Consider the following 15,822-nt stretch of genomic DNA (forward strand, 5'->3'; position numbering starts at 1 on the left):
ACCAAAGTCCTATTGTGTGATCCTTAAAACACACCTGACCTGCTGATCTAAAACGGTCAGCCAGGCTGGGTCCCCGACTCCCCCACCCCAACGAGCGGGGAGAGTGTGCCAAGAGGTAGCTTTAAGAGGCTAGAGGCCAGCAGGCCTGAGCTCAGGCACTGGAGTCGAACTTCTGCACGATCTTATGCCTCGGCCTCTCTGGACCCACTTCCTCATCTGGAAAAAAAGCACCCAGACCAGAGCTCTCAACGCGCCAGTGCGTGTAATGCTCCTCCTAGGGTAATGGTTGCTAACTGGGAGCAGAGGAGTGAGTGAGGGGACAAAGTGGCAGCAGGAAAGCTCCAGGGCTGTGAGCAGAAGTCCAGTCCCAGACAATCTGAGAGGCTTACAAGGGCCACACAAACGCGTGGTCACGGCACCCCAGTATGTCCGTGTGGCCATTCGCAGGGACTTGCTCCAGCCCGGTCAGTGTGTGTCCAGGTCCTGCGGTGCCCAGCAGCCAAGCCTGGGTTCGCCATCAATAGCTTAGAGATCGCCTCTAAAGAACTGTTCATAATTGCTATCGGTCACGGACCTCTTTACAAAGCAGCGCTGCTGTGACAGTGACGAGCACAACTCTGTTCCCTGCGGTCCTGGCCTATTTAAATGTATAAATAACGAGGAGGGAAGTGAAGTTAAACATTATCTAAGGAAGAAAGCCGCCCACGCAGTCCGCCGCCGGCTCAGAAGTCCAGACGAAGCGGAAGCTTGAGAGACTCTGCTCGCCAAAGACCCTGGAGAACGAGATTCGATCCCCCAAACACCCAAGAAGAGCTCCCCCACTATGACTCACCGCGTGAGCCCACTTGCAGCCGCACACTCTCCACAGGCGCAGCCAGCAGAGTGGCGCTAAACCTGAAGATACAAACTCCGCCCTCAGCCAATCAAAACGCTCTCCGCCGCCGCCAGACCAATGAGGAGCGGCGGATGTGACCGCCACGCGTAGGCTCAATGCTTGCCGGGAGTTGTAGTTTAAGAGGCAGAGCGGAACACAGTCTCTGGGGCTCACTGCAGTGATCCCGCCCCCGCAGCTCCTCAGCCAATCGGCAGCTTCAGGCTCGTCGACAGTGTTCTCCGCTTATTCCCCACCGGTGGGGAGACCGGCCGCGGGCCAGATGTGGAGCGGGAGGTCCCGGGCCTTGCTCCGGGTGTGGGAGTTGTGGCCGGCAGGGGTTCCCGGAAGGAGACTGTTAAGCTGCAATGCTGCGTCGCAGGCGAGAAGTAATTCGCCCGGATGTTGGAACTGCGGTGTACCGGGGGCCCCTGGGCTGGGGGACGGGTTCTTCTGCCCGCAGTGCCGCGCGCTGCAGCCACCTGACCGAGCTCGAGACTACTTCAGCCTCATGGATTGGTACGGGAGGCGGTTTTGGGAAATGCATGGCGGAGAGAGGCGCCAGGGGCTGGCCTGCGAGCGTGGAGGGCGGGCCAGGCGTGGGAAGGACAGGACGGGACCGGGAAGACCGGTGGGCGGAGCCCGGAAAGTGGGGTTTGTGGGGTGTCCTGAGAGAGAGGAAGGGGCGTTGAGGGGTGGAGCCGGAGTGGGCAGGGGGCTGGATGGGCGGGGACGGGGAGGCGACGGGGTGGGGGGAGACCCTGGGGCGGCCCCTGCGGGAGAGGGAAGCGGGCGAGGGGCGGATCTTGGGGGCGGGGAGACCTGAGGGGAAGCTGGGGTGGGACGTGTAGGTGAGGAGTGGGCGGAGAACTTCACATCGTGGGCAAGGCCTAGGGGGAACGTGGATCTTGGAAGAAGAGGGTTTTCCGCCCTGGGGGTGGGGAGATGTGGGCACAGCTGAGCTGGTGAGGAAATAGGGCCGGCTCTGGGAGTAGAAAGCCGAAGGGATTTGGATTAAAAAGGAGCCAGGGACGAAGGTCCCCGGGCTTTAGAAGAACAGGGTGGGGTTTGGGGATGCCTGGTCACCCTCCTCTGGGATCTACCGCCACCGGTCACTGAGTGCTTAGGATGGGCCGTAGCAGCACTGCCCTCGAAGTTCCTCGGCCTGCGACTATACTTGCCCGCCCGGGTCTTTGCGCTTGGGTGTCGCTCCCCTGATCTCGGATTACTCATCATCATCCTCATCATCATCATCGTGTTCAGGTTGAGGCTCAGCTCAGAGGGCCCTGGCGTCTACCACCCTTGCTGACCCCCTGTTCTTTTCCCTTTTAGCACTTAGCTTTTTTTTTTTTTTTTTTTTTTTTTTTGACAGGCAGAGTGGACAGTGAGAGAGAGAGACAGAGAGAAAGGTCTTCCTTTGCCGTTGGTTCACCCTCCAATGGCCGCCACGGCCGGCGCAGCGCACTGATCCAAAGCCGGGAGCCAGGTGCTTCTCCTGGTCTCCTATGGGGTGCAGGGCCCAAGCACTTGGGCCATCCTCCACTGCACTCCCGGGCCACAGCAGAGAGCTGGCCTGGAAGAGGGGCAACCCGGACAGAATCCGGCGCCCCAACCGGGACTAGAACCCGGTGTGCCGGCGCCGCAAGGTGGAGGATTAGCCTAGTGAGCCTCGGCGCCGGCTGAGCACTTAGCTATTTTTAAAGTGATCTCCATCTCTGCGCTTCTTGCATTTTCCCCCAAGAGCAGGAACCAGGCCAACAGGAGAGAAATCTATCATTTTGTGTTGTGTGGATTTCATCTCCAATTTCCTTCCAGCAACCGTTCCTTCAGAGTTGATACCACGAAGCTCCAGCGCAGGTACCAGGAGCTGCAGCGACTTGTCCACCCAGATTTCTTCAGCCAGAGGTCTCAGGTAGCTCATTGGACATCTCCAGTGATCCCCAAACAAGTGTGCACACAGGATGGGTGGCAGTGACCTGTGGTTATTCAGTTTACAGGGATAGAGCTGAACAAACAGTTCCACTCTGTGGCAGCTTGACCCAGCCAGCTAAGCCCCTGGAGCTGTCACTCAGAACTTTTTTTCTGACTTCCCAACCAACTTAGAACCCATCAGTGGAAAATAAAGATACCTGATCTGACCCCCCCTCCAATGGCCGCTGCGGCCGGCGCACCGCACTGATCCGAAGGCAGGAGCCAGGTGCTTCTCCTGGTCTCCCATGGGGTGCAGGGCCCAAGCACTTGGGCCATCCTCCACTGCACTCCCGGGCCACAGCAGAGAGCTGGCCTGGAAGAGGGGCAACCGGGACAGAATCCGGCGCCCCGACCGGTACAAGAACCCAGTGTGCCGGCGCCACAGGCGGAGGATTAGCCTAGTGAGCCGCGGCACCAGCCACCTGATCTGACCCCAATTATTTTTTTTAACATTTAGTTAATATTCCTTTTTTCTCTCTCTCTTTTTAAGGATGTATTTATTTATTTATTTCACAGACAAAGTTATAGAGAGAGGAAGAGACAGAGATAGCTTCCCTCTGCAGATTCACTCCCTAAATGGTTATAACGGCCAGGGCTTTGCCGGCCAAATCCAAGAGCGAGGATCTTCTTCCGGGTCTCCCACATGGGCGCAGGGACCCAAACATTTGGGCCATCCTCCACTGCTTTGTCCAGGCACATTAGCAGGGACCTGGATCAGAAATGGATCAGGGGCTGGCACGGTGGCATAACATGCTGATGGCCAGGCACCTAAGTAAACAAAAAACTGGAACTGCTTTTGGGGGCTGACATGTGGCGTAGGGGGTTACGGTGCTGCCTGCCATGACAGCATCCCATGTAGGTGCCAGTTCAAGTCCTGGCTGGTCCATTTCTTTTCTTTTTCTTTCTTTCAAGATTTATTTAATTATTTGAAAGTCAGAGATATGCAAAGAGAGGTCTTCCATCTGCTGGATCACTCCCCAATTGGCCGCAACAGCTGGAGCTGCGCTGATCTGAAGCCAGGAGCTTCTTCGGGCCTGCAGTGCCGGCATCCCATATAGGCGCTGATTCAAGCCCCAGCTGCTCCACTTCCGATCCAGCTCTGTGCTGTGGCCTGGGAAAGTAGTAGAAGATGGCCCAAGTCCTTGGGCCCCAGCACCTGCATGGGAGGCCCGGAAGAAGATCAGTGGAAGAAGATCAGCGCAGCTCCAGCTGTTGTGGCCAGTTGGGGAGTGATCCAGCAGATGGAAGACCTCTCCCTCTCTCTCTGCGTAAATCTGACTCTCAAATAATTTAAAAAATCTTAAAAAAAAAAAAAAAAAAAAAAAACAAAGAAAAGAAAAAAGAAAAAAATGGAGCAGCCAGGACTTGAACTGGCACCCACATGGGATGCCGTCATTGCAGGCAGCACCTTAACGCCCTACGCCACATGTCAGCCCCTAACAGCAGCTTTAGTTTTTTGCTTACTTAGGTGCCTGGCCATCAGCATGTTATAAACATGTGTGAACGTTAAGAAGGCTGATTTGGAAGGTAATAAGGCTGTCTTCATCCCCATTAACAGACCGAAAAGGACTTCTCGGAGAAGCATTCGACCCTGGTGAATGATGCCTATAAGACCCTTCTGGCCCCGCTGAGCAGGGGACTATACCTTGTAAGGTGATTTCCCAGCCCTTAAATGTGTGACTCTGGTGCCAAGTGTGTAGACAACTGTCTCTCTGTATTCAGTAGAATTGTACGTGAGATCTGAGCTCATTCAGGAACCCAGTGCTGTTTGTCTTTTTTTTTTTTTTTTTTTTTTTTTTTTTTTTTTGACAGGAAGAGTGGACAGTGAGAGGGAGGTCTTCCTTTTGCCATTGGTTCACCCTCCACTGGCCGCCGTGGCCGGCGCGCTGCGGGCAGCACACCATGCTGATCCAAAGGCAGGAGCCAGGTACTTCTCCTGGTCTCCCATGGGGTGCAGGGCCCAAGTACTTGGGCCATCCTCCACTGCCTTCCCAGGCCATAGCAGAGAGCTGGCCTGGAAGAGGGGCAACCGGGACAGAATCCAATGCCCCGACGGGGACTAGAACCCCGTGTGCCGGCGCCACAGGCGGAGGATTAGCCTAGTGAGCCGCGGCGCCGGCCTGCTGTTTATCTTAAAGATACTACATGAGTACAGTTTTCTCTCGAGTGTTCTCTGTAGATATTACTCACCTCAACTACACTTTGTAACCATTTTCTATAAATTTCAAGGATTGAATGGTGGTGGCTTTTAGGGAAGAACAATTTCACATGTATTTGATTTTTTTTTTTTTTTTCTTTCTGAGAGCATCTCAGAGTCCAGAAAATTTTAGAATCAAGCAAAGTCTTTACAAAAATGTAGTTCAGCCTATGGGGGGAATGCGATGTTTGACTCCCGCAGTTCCAGGGAGCACAGAGTAGGTCCCTGTGTCAGCACTCCAGTTGCAGTCAGTTTTTGGCACCCTAACTCCAGGCATTCGTTGTTGGGACAGCTCAGGTTTTGCCCAGCAGTGTCATCATGTTGTCAAGATTGAACAGGATTTGTAGGACTCCTGAACCAAACTTACTTTTCCTACTGTCTGCCCCAATAGCTAAAGCTCCATGGAGTAGAGATTCCTGAAGGGACAGATTATGAAATGGACAAGCAGTTCCTCATGGAGATAATGGAAATCAATGAAAAACTCGCAGAAGCTCAAAGTGAAGCTGCCATGAAAGAGGTTGAATCCATTGTCAGAGGTAAAATATAAAACACCACCAAATGCATTTCATTGCCATTATGAGTATATGTCAAGAGCTAAATGGAAAATGAACATAAGGAGTATATACTGGTCATTATAATGATTCAGGGAATTTTTTTTCCTAGTGATACTGAAACCAATCTTGTCTGGTGGTTAAACTTGAAACACCTTTCTGACCCTATAGAAGGCAGCCTAAAACCATGATACCTTCTTTTTAAATTTTAAAATATTTATTTATTTATTTTGAAAGTCAAAGTTACAGAGAGAAGAAAAGAGAGATCTTCCATCCTCTGTTTCACTCCCCAAGTGGCTACAGCGGCTGGAGCTGGGGCCTGTCCAGAGTTAGGAGTCAGGACCTTCTTCCAGATCCACACATATGGGTATGTGTGCAGGGGCCCAAGCACTTGGGCCTCCTTCTGCTGCTTTCCCAGGCACACCAGTAGGGACCTGAACTGGAAGCGGAGCAGCCCAGTCTCGAACAGCACCCATATGGGATGCCGGCATTGCAGGCAGCAGCTTAACCTGCTACACCACAATGCTAGCCCTCCAGCCCAAGATTTCTTTTCTTTCTTTCTTTTTTTTTTTTTTTTTTTTAATTTATTTGAAAAGCAGAGTTACAGAGAGGGTGAGAGAGAGAGCTTCCATTTGCTTGGTTTACTCCCAAGTGGGCTCAATAATCAGGGCTAGACCAGGCTAAAGACAAGAGCCGGGAACTCCACCCAGTTTTCCCACATGGGTGGCAGGGGCCTTCCCAGGCATGTTAGCAGAGAGCTGGGTCAGAAGCAGAGCATCCAGGATTCCATCCTGTTCTCTGTTATGGGATGGCAGATGTTGCAAGCTGCAGCTTAACCTGCTGCACCACAATAAAGGCCCCTGTGATGTCGTGATGATACTATTATCATCTCTAACAAAGAAAGTGGGCCCAAGAAGTTAGCAATATGCAGCATGGCAAATATTGAAATCCTGGTCTGATCTCATATTGCTTTAATTTCTACTTGATGCCAGAATGTATCAGCCTCAGTTCTAAAAACCAATACGCCATATATAGGTGGATCAGGACACTTATTTAAGAAATTGACTCACATTACTGGGGAGGCTGGCACATCCAAACTCTTTGATAAAGTCAGGACAGCAGGGCTGGAAACAGAAGTAGGCTTCTGTGTTATGGTTTTAAGGTAGAATTCCTTCTCCAGGAAACCTGTTTTTGCACTTAACGCCTCTACTTGATTAGATGGGGCCTACTTGTGATATCAGAGGGCATCTCCTTTACTTGTAGTCAAATGATCATAAATATTAATTCCTTCTACAAAATTTCTTCACAGCATCTGGAGAGATTAGTGCTTGATCAATCAAACCACAAGGCAGCCCAGGTTTGCCAAGTTGGCATATAAAATTAACCATTCCACACAGAAAAGGCTTCACCCAGATTGTATGCACTTGGGCACCTTGACAAAGAACTATGATGTGCCTACCGTACATCAGACAGGGCATAACAATAAGAATTCAGCAGAGAACAATAAAGATACAGTCCTACTGTCCCTGCCTTTTTGGAGTCTGCTTCCCACCAAAAACAAAAACAAAAACAAACCTCCTGGCCGCTCTGTGCATACCGGGTATGGCCACCGCCTGCATTGCCAGCATCCCAGTGGGTACCGGTTCAACTCCCAACTGCTTCACTTCTGATCCAGCTCTGTGCTATGGCCTAGGAAAGCAGTAGAAGATGGCCCAAGTCCTTGGGCCCTGCACCCGCATGGGAGACCAGAAGAAGCTCCTGGCTCCTGGCTTCGGATTGACTCAGTTCTGGCCATTGCAGCTATCTGGGGAGTGAACCAGCAGATGGAAGACCTCTCTCTCTCTCTCTCTCTCTCTCTCTCTCTCTCTCTCTCTCTCTCTCCCCCCCCCCCCGCCTTCCCTGACTCCCTCCCTCCATCTCCCCCTCTCCTTCTCTCTGCATAACTCTGACTTTCAAGTAAATACTTAAATCTAAAAAAAAAAAAAAAAGTCTCCTTCTCTAAGTGCATGAGACCGTGTAGTTGAGCATGGTATCCTTAACCCTATTCTCTGTTGCTGTAATCATTGCATCCCCAGTCTTAAAGCGCTGACCTGAGTGACGTCTGTGTTCACTACCCACCCTGTCTCTGGTATTGTATTCTCTAACCTGGACCACAGCAGTATCTGACTGGCCTGTCAACCTCAGGCCCCCTGTGCTCTTTTTTTTTTTTTTTTTTTTAACAGGCAGAGTTAGACAGTGAGAGAGAGAGAGACAGAGAGAAAGGTCTTCCTTTTTCCGTTGGGCACTGCGCCGATCCGAAGCCAGGAGCCAGGTGCTTCCTCCTGGTCTCGCATGGGGTGCAGGGCCCAAGCACTTGGGCCATCCTCCACTGCACTCCCGGGCCACAGCAGAGAGCTGGCCTGGAAGAGGGGCAACCGGGACAGAATCTGGCACCCCAACCGGGACTAGAACCTGGGATGCTGGCGCCGTAGGCGGAAGATTAGCCTAGTGAGTCACAGCACCGGCCCCCTGTACTCTTTTTTTTTTTTTTTTTTTTTTTTTTTTGACAGGCAGAGTGGACAGTGAGAGAGAGAGACAGAGAGAAAGGTCTTCCTTTTGCCGTTGGTTCACCCTCCAATGGCCGCCGCGGCCGGCGCGCTGCGGCCGGCACACCGCACCGATCCGATGGCAGGAGCCAGGAGCCAGGTGCTTTTCCTGGTCTCCCATGGGGTGCAGGGCCCAAGCACCTGGGCCATCCTCCACTGCACTCCCGGGCCACAGCAGAGGGCTGGCCTGGAAGAGGGGCAACCGGGACAGAATCCGGCGCCCCGACCGGGACTAGAACCCGGTGTGCCGGCGCCGCTAGGCGGAGGATTAGCCTAGTGAGCCGCGGCGCCGGCCCCCCTGTACTCTTTTTAAAACCCATATCTAATCACTGCCCTCAGCCTTGCTTAGACACTTTTTTAGATGATTGATTGATTTGAAAGTCAGAGTGATAACAGAGAGGGAGAGACAGAAAGAGAAAGAAATCTATCCAGTGGTTCACTCCCCATGTGGTCTCAACGGCCTAGCCTGGTAGAGCAAAAGAATGACCAAGACAGAAAGAGACAGACGTGCTTGTCATCTGCTGCTTGCTCCCCAGATCCCTGCAAGGGCCAGGTCTGGACGGGGTGAGGCCAGGGACTCAACCTGGGTCTCCCACGTGAATGGCAGGAACCCAAGTACAAGGACCATCATCTGCTGCCTCCCAGGGTGCACACTTGCAGGGAGCTGAAATCAGAAGAGTGGCAGGAACCCAAGTACGAGGGCCGTCATCTGCTGCCTCCCAGGGTGCACACTTGCAGGGAGCTGAAATCAGAAGCAGAGCCGGGATTCAAACCCCAGCGCTAAGACACGGAATGCAGGCTTCCCAAGCAATGCTGTAACCAGTGGGCCAAATGCCTGGACCTTGCTTAAAACTTTAAGTGGCTTCCACTGCTCTCAGGTTTCAGACCAAATCTGTTAGCAAGGCTTACAAAGCCCTATATGATCTGGCTTCTGGCCCCCTCCATTTCCCCTCTGCAATCCAGCCACACTGGCCAACTTCCAGTTCCTCATCTGTAGCAGACACTTCCTACCCCAGGGCCCTGCCGTATGCTGTTGCTTCCATCTGTGTCTCTCTTCTCCTTCACCACGTCTAAGTGAATGCTGCGTGTTTCAGATCTGGGAGCGATCATTACTTCCTCAGAGAATACTTTGTTGACCTCTGTCCATCCCTTTTGGGAATGGTTGTAGGTACTGATCACAGTTCTAACTTTGCTGGTCTATGTGACATTATTTGATCACCACTAGTTTCCCCGATTTATAGATGGAAGCTCTGAAAAGAGAAACATGTCTGCTTTTCGCTTCTCTCACACCCTCTGCTCATAGAATAGTACGTGAAGTATAGTAGGAACTCAGTATGTATTAAATGAGTTAATTAATGAACATGAAAAGAGATAAAACGGAAGTGGTGGTGAGGGACTGTCAGCTGGACGTGAGGGCTGGGTGGGGCAGGGCGAGGAGCAGTGTGCAGGCAGAAGGCCCCATCGACTCTGCTCTGAGAGACGGCCTCCAGAAACATCAGGGGGTGGTGGGCTGGGGTTCAGTCCCAGTAGTGCTACTGATTTTTTATGTGACTTGAGCAAATAACTTCACCCCTCTAGACCTCATGTTTCCCACCTGTGAAAGGGGGACAATTTGGGGCCAGCACTGTGGCACAGTGGGTTAAAACCCTGGCCTGAAGCACCAGCATCCCAGAGTGAGCCAGCAGATGGAAGACCTCTCTCTCTGTCTCTACCTTTGTCTGTAACTCTGTCTTTCAAATAAATAAAATAAATCTTTAAATTAAAAAAAAAAAAGGACAATTTGTCATGGTTGTTGCAAGGATTCAATTAAATGAGTGAAACATGAAACACTTAGCCTGGCCCAGTCACGACGTTTGACTTTGAGCAGATCACCAACCATCACTTTGGATTAATTCCTAAATGCTGTCCCCTCCAGGTGCGCGTAAGGCCCAGGCAAAGTGAATGCACAGGGCACAGAGTTAGTTTTGGGCTCAGCCTGCAGAGCCTCCAGGCTCCTAGTGCTCTTTCATTGACACGGCATTGCCACCTGAGAGGCTCTTCTCAAACCCTGGGCAAGGACAGGTGACTTGGATGCTGTTCCTGGCTGCCCACTCACTACCCATGTGCCCATGGGGCAGATTCGCAGACAGGGAAAAAGAGAGAGAGAATGCTTCCATCCACTGGTTCATTCCCCAAATAGCTGCAACAGCGGGAGCTGGATCAGGCTGAAACTGAGAGCCGAGAAATCCAACCTGGACTCCATCCTGGTCTCCAGCCATGCAGGTGGCAGGGGCCCAAACACTAGGGCCATCTTCCTCTGCTCCCCAGGCATAGTAGCAGGGAGGGAGCAGCCGGAATCCAACCAGCGCTCACACGGGACTCCCGCGTCACAGATGCTGTATCATAATGCCAGTCCCATAGAATAGATTTCAAAGTGCTTTGAAAGAAGGCAGTAAATAAGTGATTGATGCTATTTACAATGGAAAACACACTTTCTGTAAAGTGAGGAAACATCAGAAAAATAAGATTCTTCTCTCTCATCTCATTTGCCATCTTCTCTTTTAACACAGTATGACATGGATGTGTTCCTTTTCCTATAATTAGCAAGTGGTTGCCTAAAACACTTGGTAATAGCCTGGCTGATAGGTGGTCCCCACTGAATGCTGGAAGACTCAGACTGTGGAGAACATCAAGGTATATCCTTGTCTTTTTTTTTTTCTTTTTAATGATTCTATAGTCATTTTATGAGCATTGGTGATTTCCTTTGGACCTGGCAGGGGTAGAAAAACAGTGTAATGAGGATTGCCCACTGGGTGCTGTAGCACAACAGGTTAAAGCCACAGCCCGCAGTGCCAGTATCATATGGGTGCTGGTTCAAGTCCCAGCTGCTCCACTTCCAATTCAGCTCCCTGTTAATGTGCCTGGGAGGGAAGCAGAGGACGAGCCAGGTCCCTGGGCTCCTACATCCATATCAGAGACCTGGAAGAGGCTCCTGGCTCCTGGCTTTGGCCAGGGAGTGAACCAGCAGATGGAAGACATCTCTCTCTCTCTTTCTGTTGTCTTTCCTCTTTTTTTAAATAAATCTTTTAAAAAAAAAAAGAAGAAAGAAAAAAAAAAAGAGGGTCATGCAAGCTACACTAAATAGTGCCTACTGTCATGGTATATGTACAACAAAGGTTATGAAACCTTAACTTTGAATCCAAGCTCCCTGCTTTCTGTGCAAATCAGCATGATTCCAAAGTGTTATCTTCAAACTGTGAGTCTGTTTTAATAAAAGAACTAAGGTAATGGTTTTCTCTTTCAGCTAAACAGAAAGAACTTACTGACAATGTGGGCAAAGCTTTTGAACAAGGTATTTTCTTCGGTTGCTGACTTTATATATATGTAAAGAAATCATAAGCATTGAGGCAAAAAGCATTCATTCACTAAATAGCTTTTATATACTCTTCCTATAATGGATATAGGGAGAGAAGCAAAATATTTATTAATCTTTATTTTTTATTTTTATTTTTTTATTTTTATTTTTTAAAAAATTTTTTGACAGGCGGAGTTAGAAAGAAAGACAGAGAGAAAGGTCTTCCTTTTTTCCATTGGTTCGCCCCCCCAAAAGGGTGCTATGGCCGGCACACTGCGCCGATCCGAAGCCAGGAGCCAAGTGCTTCCTCCTGGTCTCCTGTGCAGGTTCAGGTCCCAAGCACTTGGGCCATCCTCCACTGCCTTCCCGGGTGACAACAGAGAACTGGACTGGAAGGGGAGCAACCGGGACAGAATACGGCGCCCCAACCGGGACTAGAACCCGGGGTGCCGGCGCCACAGGTGGAGGATTAGCCAAGTGAGCCGCGGCACCAGCCAATATTTATTAATCTACATTTCTACCTTTAAGAGTTGATAGTCTTGCTCCAGTGGCATAGTCAGTTAGCACTTGGTACTTGTAAGAAGTAATAGTCTTGCTGGAGAAACAAACTGTATACCAGAATCAGTGCTATGCCAGTTAAACATACAGGAGAAAGTGCTTCTATTCTACTTGTACGAGAAGATAAGGTGAGTTACGTAGAGTAAAATACTTAAAAGTATTGAGAGAAGTACACTCACCTAGAACTTTGTATTCTACAAAATTATCCTTCAAAATAAAAGAGAAATAGATTTTTCAGAAAAACATTGATGGAAGTAAAAACTAATTTTCCTTTTTTTTAATTTTTGGCTTATTTTATTTATTCAAAAGTCAGAGAAAGAAATAGAACACCTATCCGTTGCTTCACTCCCTAAATGCCAGTAACAGCCAGGAGCCAGGAACTTAACCTGGTCTCCCAGATGGGTGGCAGAGACTCGAGTGCTTGAGCCATCACCTGCTGCCTCCCAAGGTGTACATTGGCAGGAAGAAGTTGGAATTGGAAGTAGAGACAGGACTCAAACCTAGGCACTCCAATATAGGATGTTGACATTCTAACCAGTATCTTAACCACCCCTCTGATTCTTAATTGAACTAACAGATAACAGTTTGTTCAAAATAGTAATAGCAACAGTATGCTTAGGTAGGTTTATGCAGAAATGAAATGAAGGACACCTCTGATACAAGGGGGATGGAAAGTATAGGATTCACTACCATGAAGCAGTATAACGTTACTCAGACATATACTTGGAACATTTGTCAGTGTACATCTTGCTGACTATAGGGCAATAACTAAAAATGGTCTTAAAAAGTGTAACTGATATGCTGAGAGAGAATGGAATCATAAAATGTTCGCTGATGGGGGCTTATGTTGCAGCACAGCAGGTTAAGCCTCTGCTTGAGGCACTGGCATCCCACATCTGAGGGCCACTTTGCATCCCAGCTACTCCACTCTGACCCAGTTCTCTGCATTTGGGAAGAAAGCAACAGATGGCCCTGCCATCCACATGGGAGACCCAGATGGAGCTCCTGGCTCCTGGCTTCAGCCTGGTCCAGCTCCGGCTGTTGTAGCTACTTGGGGAGTGAACCAGGAAATGGAAATCTTTCTCTATTTCTCCCCTGGTCTTTCTCTGTCACGCTGCCCTTCAAATAAATAAATAAATCTTTAGAAAACAATGTTAAATGGAAACTTTAAAAGGTAGAAAGAGTGGAAGGCAAAAATAGGAACAACGAATAAGAGCAGCAATTAGGAAACAGTAACAAATATGGTAGATTTTAATCTAGCTATAGCAAGAATCGCTTTGAGTGTCAGCTTAATGTACCAGTTAAAGGACAGAGATTGGGGTGAGCATTTGGTGCAACAGTTAAACCACCACCTGGGATGCCCCACATCCCAAATCAGAGTGCCTGGGTTTGAGTCCCAGGTCTGATCCCAATTCTAGCTTTCTGCTAATACACACTCTGGGAGACAGAGATGATGGTTCAAATAATTGAGTCCCTGCCACTATGTGGGAGACCCTGATTGAGTTCCAGGTTCTTGGCCATTAGCAGGAAGCTGGAATCAAGTACAGCCAGGACTCAAATGGAAGCACTGATACAGGCTACAGGCATCCCAAGCAGCATCTTAACTGCTGCACTAAGTGCTCGCCCCTGATCCAGAACATTCTTTGCTGTGGGAGGCTGTCCTGTGCACTGTAGATGTCAGCACCACTTCCCCAGTTGCAGCAACCAAAAGCATCTCCAAACACTGCCAGACACCCCCTTCAGGGCAGAATCACTTGTTGAGAGGCATCATTCCTACAGCCTGGAAGCCTCTGAGGGCAGCTCGTGCTTCGGCAGGAGGCATAGAGGAAGCACTCTGGGGGTCCACATCCTTTTCATTGTTATTCCTCTACATGTGTTAGGGGAAAACTTTTTTTTTCCAAGATTTACTTTATTGATTTGAAAGACAAAGCTACAGAAAGAAAGAGAGAGATCTTTATCTGCTGGTTCACTCCTCAAATGGCAGCAACAGCCAGGGCTGAGCCAGGCCATATCCAGGAGCCAGGGACTCCATCCGGGCCTCCCACAGGGATGGCAGGAGCCATCCTCCACCGTCTTCTTAGGCACATTAGCCAGGATCTGGATTGGAAGTAGAGCAGCCAGGACTCCAACCGTCACTCATATAGGATACCCACATCACAGGCGTCACTCATATAGGATACCCACATCACAGGCGGTGGCTTAATCTACTCGCCACAAGGCTGGCCCCAGGGGGAAAACTTTTAAAATACAACCCATTGGTTACTTGGCCCCGTCTTGAAGAGAATCAGCTTTTCTCTTCTCTCATTTATCTGAATTCTGTAAACAACCATAATCTTCCCCCTTTTGGTTAATCCCTTTGAGCAATCTAGATGTTCTCCCTCTCTGTTGCTCGGATTTATTTACTGAGTAATTGATGCACCCTCGAGCCAGTGCTTAGCTTTGATCAGACTGCCTTGGTGGCCAGCTCTGGTTCTTGAAATGAAACCTTACATCAGTATCTCTTGTTTATTTCAGATGACTTTGAAAAGGCCAAGGAAATTTTAACAAAGATGAGATACTTTTCAAATGTTGAAGAAAAGCTCAAGTTAAAGAAGATTCCCCTCTAATTGTTGCTAATTTAAGGCTTTAAAAATAAAGTTCTTATATATTTCTTTTCTGGCTCCTGTTAATAATACAGTTTACCTGTTTATATGTTATTTTTTTTTTATTTATTTATTTTTTTTTTTTTTTTGAAAGGCAGAGTGGACAGTGAGAGAGAGAGAGACAGAGAGAAAGGTCTTCCTTTGCCGTTGGTTCACCCTCCAATGGCTGCCGCGGCCGGCGCACTGTGGCCGGCACACTGCGCCGATCCGATGGCAGGAGCCAGGTACTTATCCTGGTCTCCCATGGGGTGCAGGGCCCAAGCACTTGGGCCATCTTCCACTGCACTCCCTGGCCACAGCAGAGAGCTGGCCTGGAAGAGGGGCAACCGGGACAGAATCCGGTGCCCCGACCGGGACTAGAACCCGGTGTGCCGGCACCACAAGGCGGAGGATTAGCCTAGTGAGCCGCGGCGCCGGCCACCTGTTTATATCTTACTTAAACCTGTGGTTCAAGCATGAATGGATGGCAACATTTTTCACACCAGAGGAAAACAGCCTTGTCAGAGCTTGAGTGGCGGTTCTTCACCTGATGTTTGAGAACAGCTTGCCCCTGCCTAGGCCAGTAGATGGGGAGCTGGGAATGGGACTGAGCGGTCTTTTAAAGTAAGGAGCTGTGGGGGAACTGGGCAGGAATGGTTGGCATTTCTGCCAGGCCTGCACTGTAACTCTACCCCCTTTCCTGTCAATCAGTGCATCCACTTTCCCTTGATGCACCTGCATCTCATCTGGGACCAGGAAGAGGAGATGGCATGAAGCCCACGTGGAAGTTAAACTCCATGTGGAGGTGCCATGCAACCAACAGAAAGCTTGCAAACGCTAAATTTTACCCTGTTTGTTTATTCAATTAGGGCACCACCCCGACCTCATAAAGGAGATCATAATGGGAAGGGGGTGCCCCCTTTCACTCACAGGTGAATGTATACTCTCTTGAGCAAATCCTTCTGTCACTTGTGCACTGTGCTGTGCCTCTGCTTTGAATTATTACCTCTGTGGGGGCAGGAACCTGGAATAAAGATTAAGATACATGGGCCCATAATATAAGGAGGGATTCAGAAACATTTTCTCCGAAGGACCAGATAGTAAATATTTCAGACTTTGTCGTCATACGGCCTC

The 15,822-nt window shown here is 49.6% G+C and overlaps 2 protein-coding genes across 15 annotated transcripts in view; one reads left to right on the top strand and one right to left on the bottom strand.

The window, feature by feature from the left end:
- The window catches only part of CHEK2 (checkpoint kinase 2), a 48,967-nt gene extending 48,005 nt beyond the window's left edge, over nucleotides 1-962 (bottom strand). For both annotated transcript variants that reach the window (XR_007911928.2, XM_051826647.2), the window contains exon 1: nucleotides 833-962. The gene's annotated coding sequence lies outside the window, so the exon portion shown is untranslated. The remainder of the gene's footprint in view (nucleotides 1-832) is intronic.
- A 192-nt stretch (nucleotides 963-1,154) lies between these two features.
- Nucleotides 1,155-14,718, top strand: HSCB (HscB mitochondrial iron-sulfur cluster cochaperone). Of its 13 annotated transcripts, none has more exons than XR_011385136.1 (7): nucleotides 1,155-1,390; nucleotides 2,687-2,783; nucleotides 4,401-4,495; nucleotides 5,431-5,575; nucleotides 10,725-10,848; nucleotides 11,459-11,506; nucleotides 14,582-14,718. XR_011385136.1 is itself a non-coding variant. In XM_051826654.2 (7 exons), the coding sequence occupies exons 1-6, from the start codon at nucleotides 1,155-1,157 to the stop codon at nucleotides 11,460-11,462; spliced, it is 702 nt and encodes a 233-aa protein (XP_051682614.1). In that variant the 3' UTR covers nucleotides 11,463-11,506; nucleotides 14,582-14,718. The 13 variants fall into 13 exon arrangements, 5 of the variants coding, with proteins under 5 accessions (XP_051682614.1, XP_008272845.1, XP_002721201.1 ...); XR_011385133.1 differs by having other exon boundaries at nucleotides 4,401-4,490; XR_519822.4 differs by having other exon boundaries at nucleotides 4,401-4,490; nucleotides 10,759-10,848.
- Nucleotides 14,719-15,822: the final 1,104 nt, after the last annotated feature.

The sequence above is a fragment of the Oryctolagus cuniculus genome, chromosome 21, assembly GCF_964237555.1.
Source record: "Oryctolagus cuniculus chromosome 21, mOryCun1.1, whole genome shotgun sequence".
Lineage (NCBI taxonomy): Eukaryota > Metazoa > Chordata > Mammalia > Lagomorpha > Leporidae > Oryctolagus > Oryctolagus cuniculus.

Coding starts and splice junctions, on each gene's coding strand:
- HSCB (XM_002721155.5), top strand. CDS start 1,155: ATGTGGAGCGGGAGGTCCCGGGCCTTGCTCCGGGTGTGGGAGTTGTGG. Junction 2,784..4,400: donor TCTTCAGCCAGAGGTCTCAG/GTAGCTCATTGG, acceptor CCCCATTAACAG/ACCGAAAAGGACTTCTCGGA. Junction 4,491..5,430: donor TGAGCAGGGGACTATACCTT/GTAAGGTGATTT, acceptor CTGCCCCAATAG/CTAAAGCTCCATGGAGTAGA.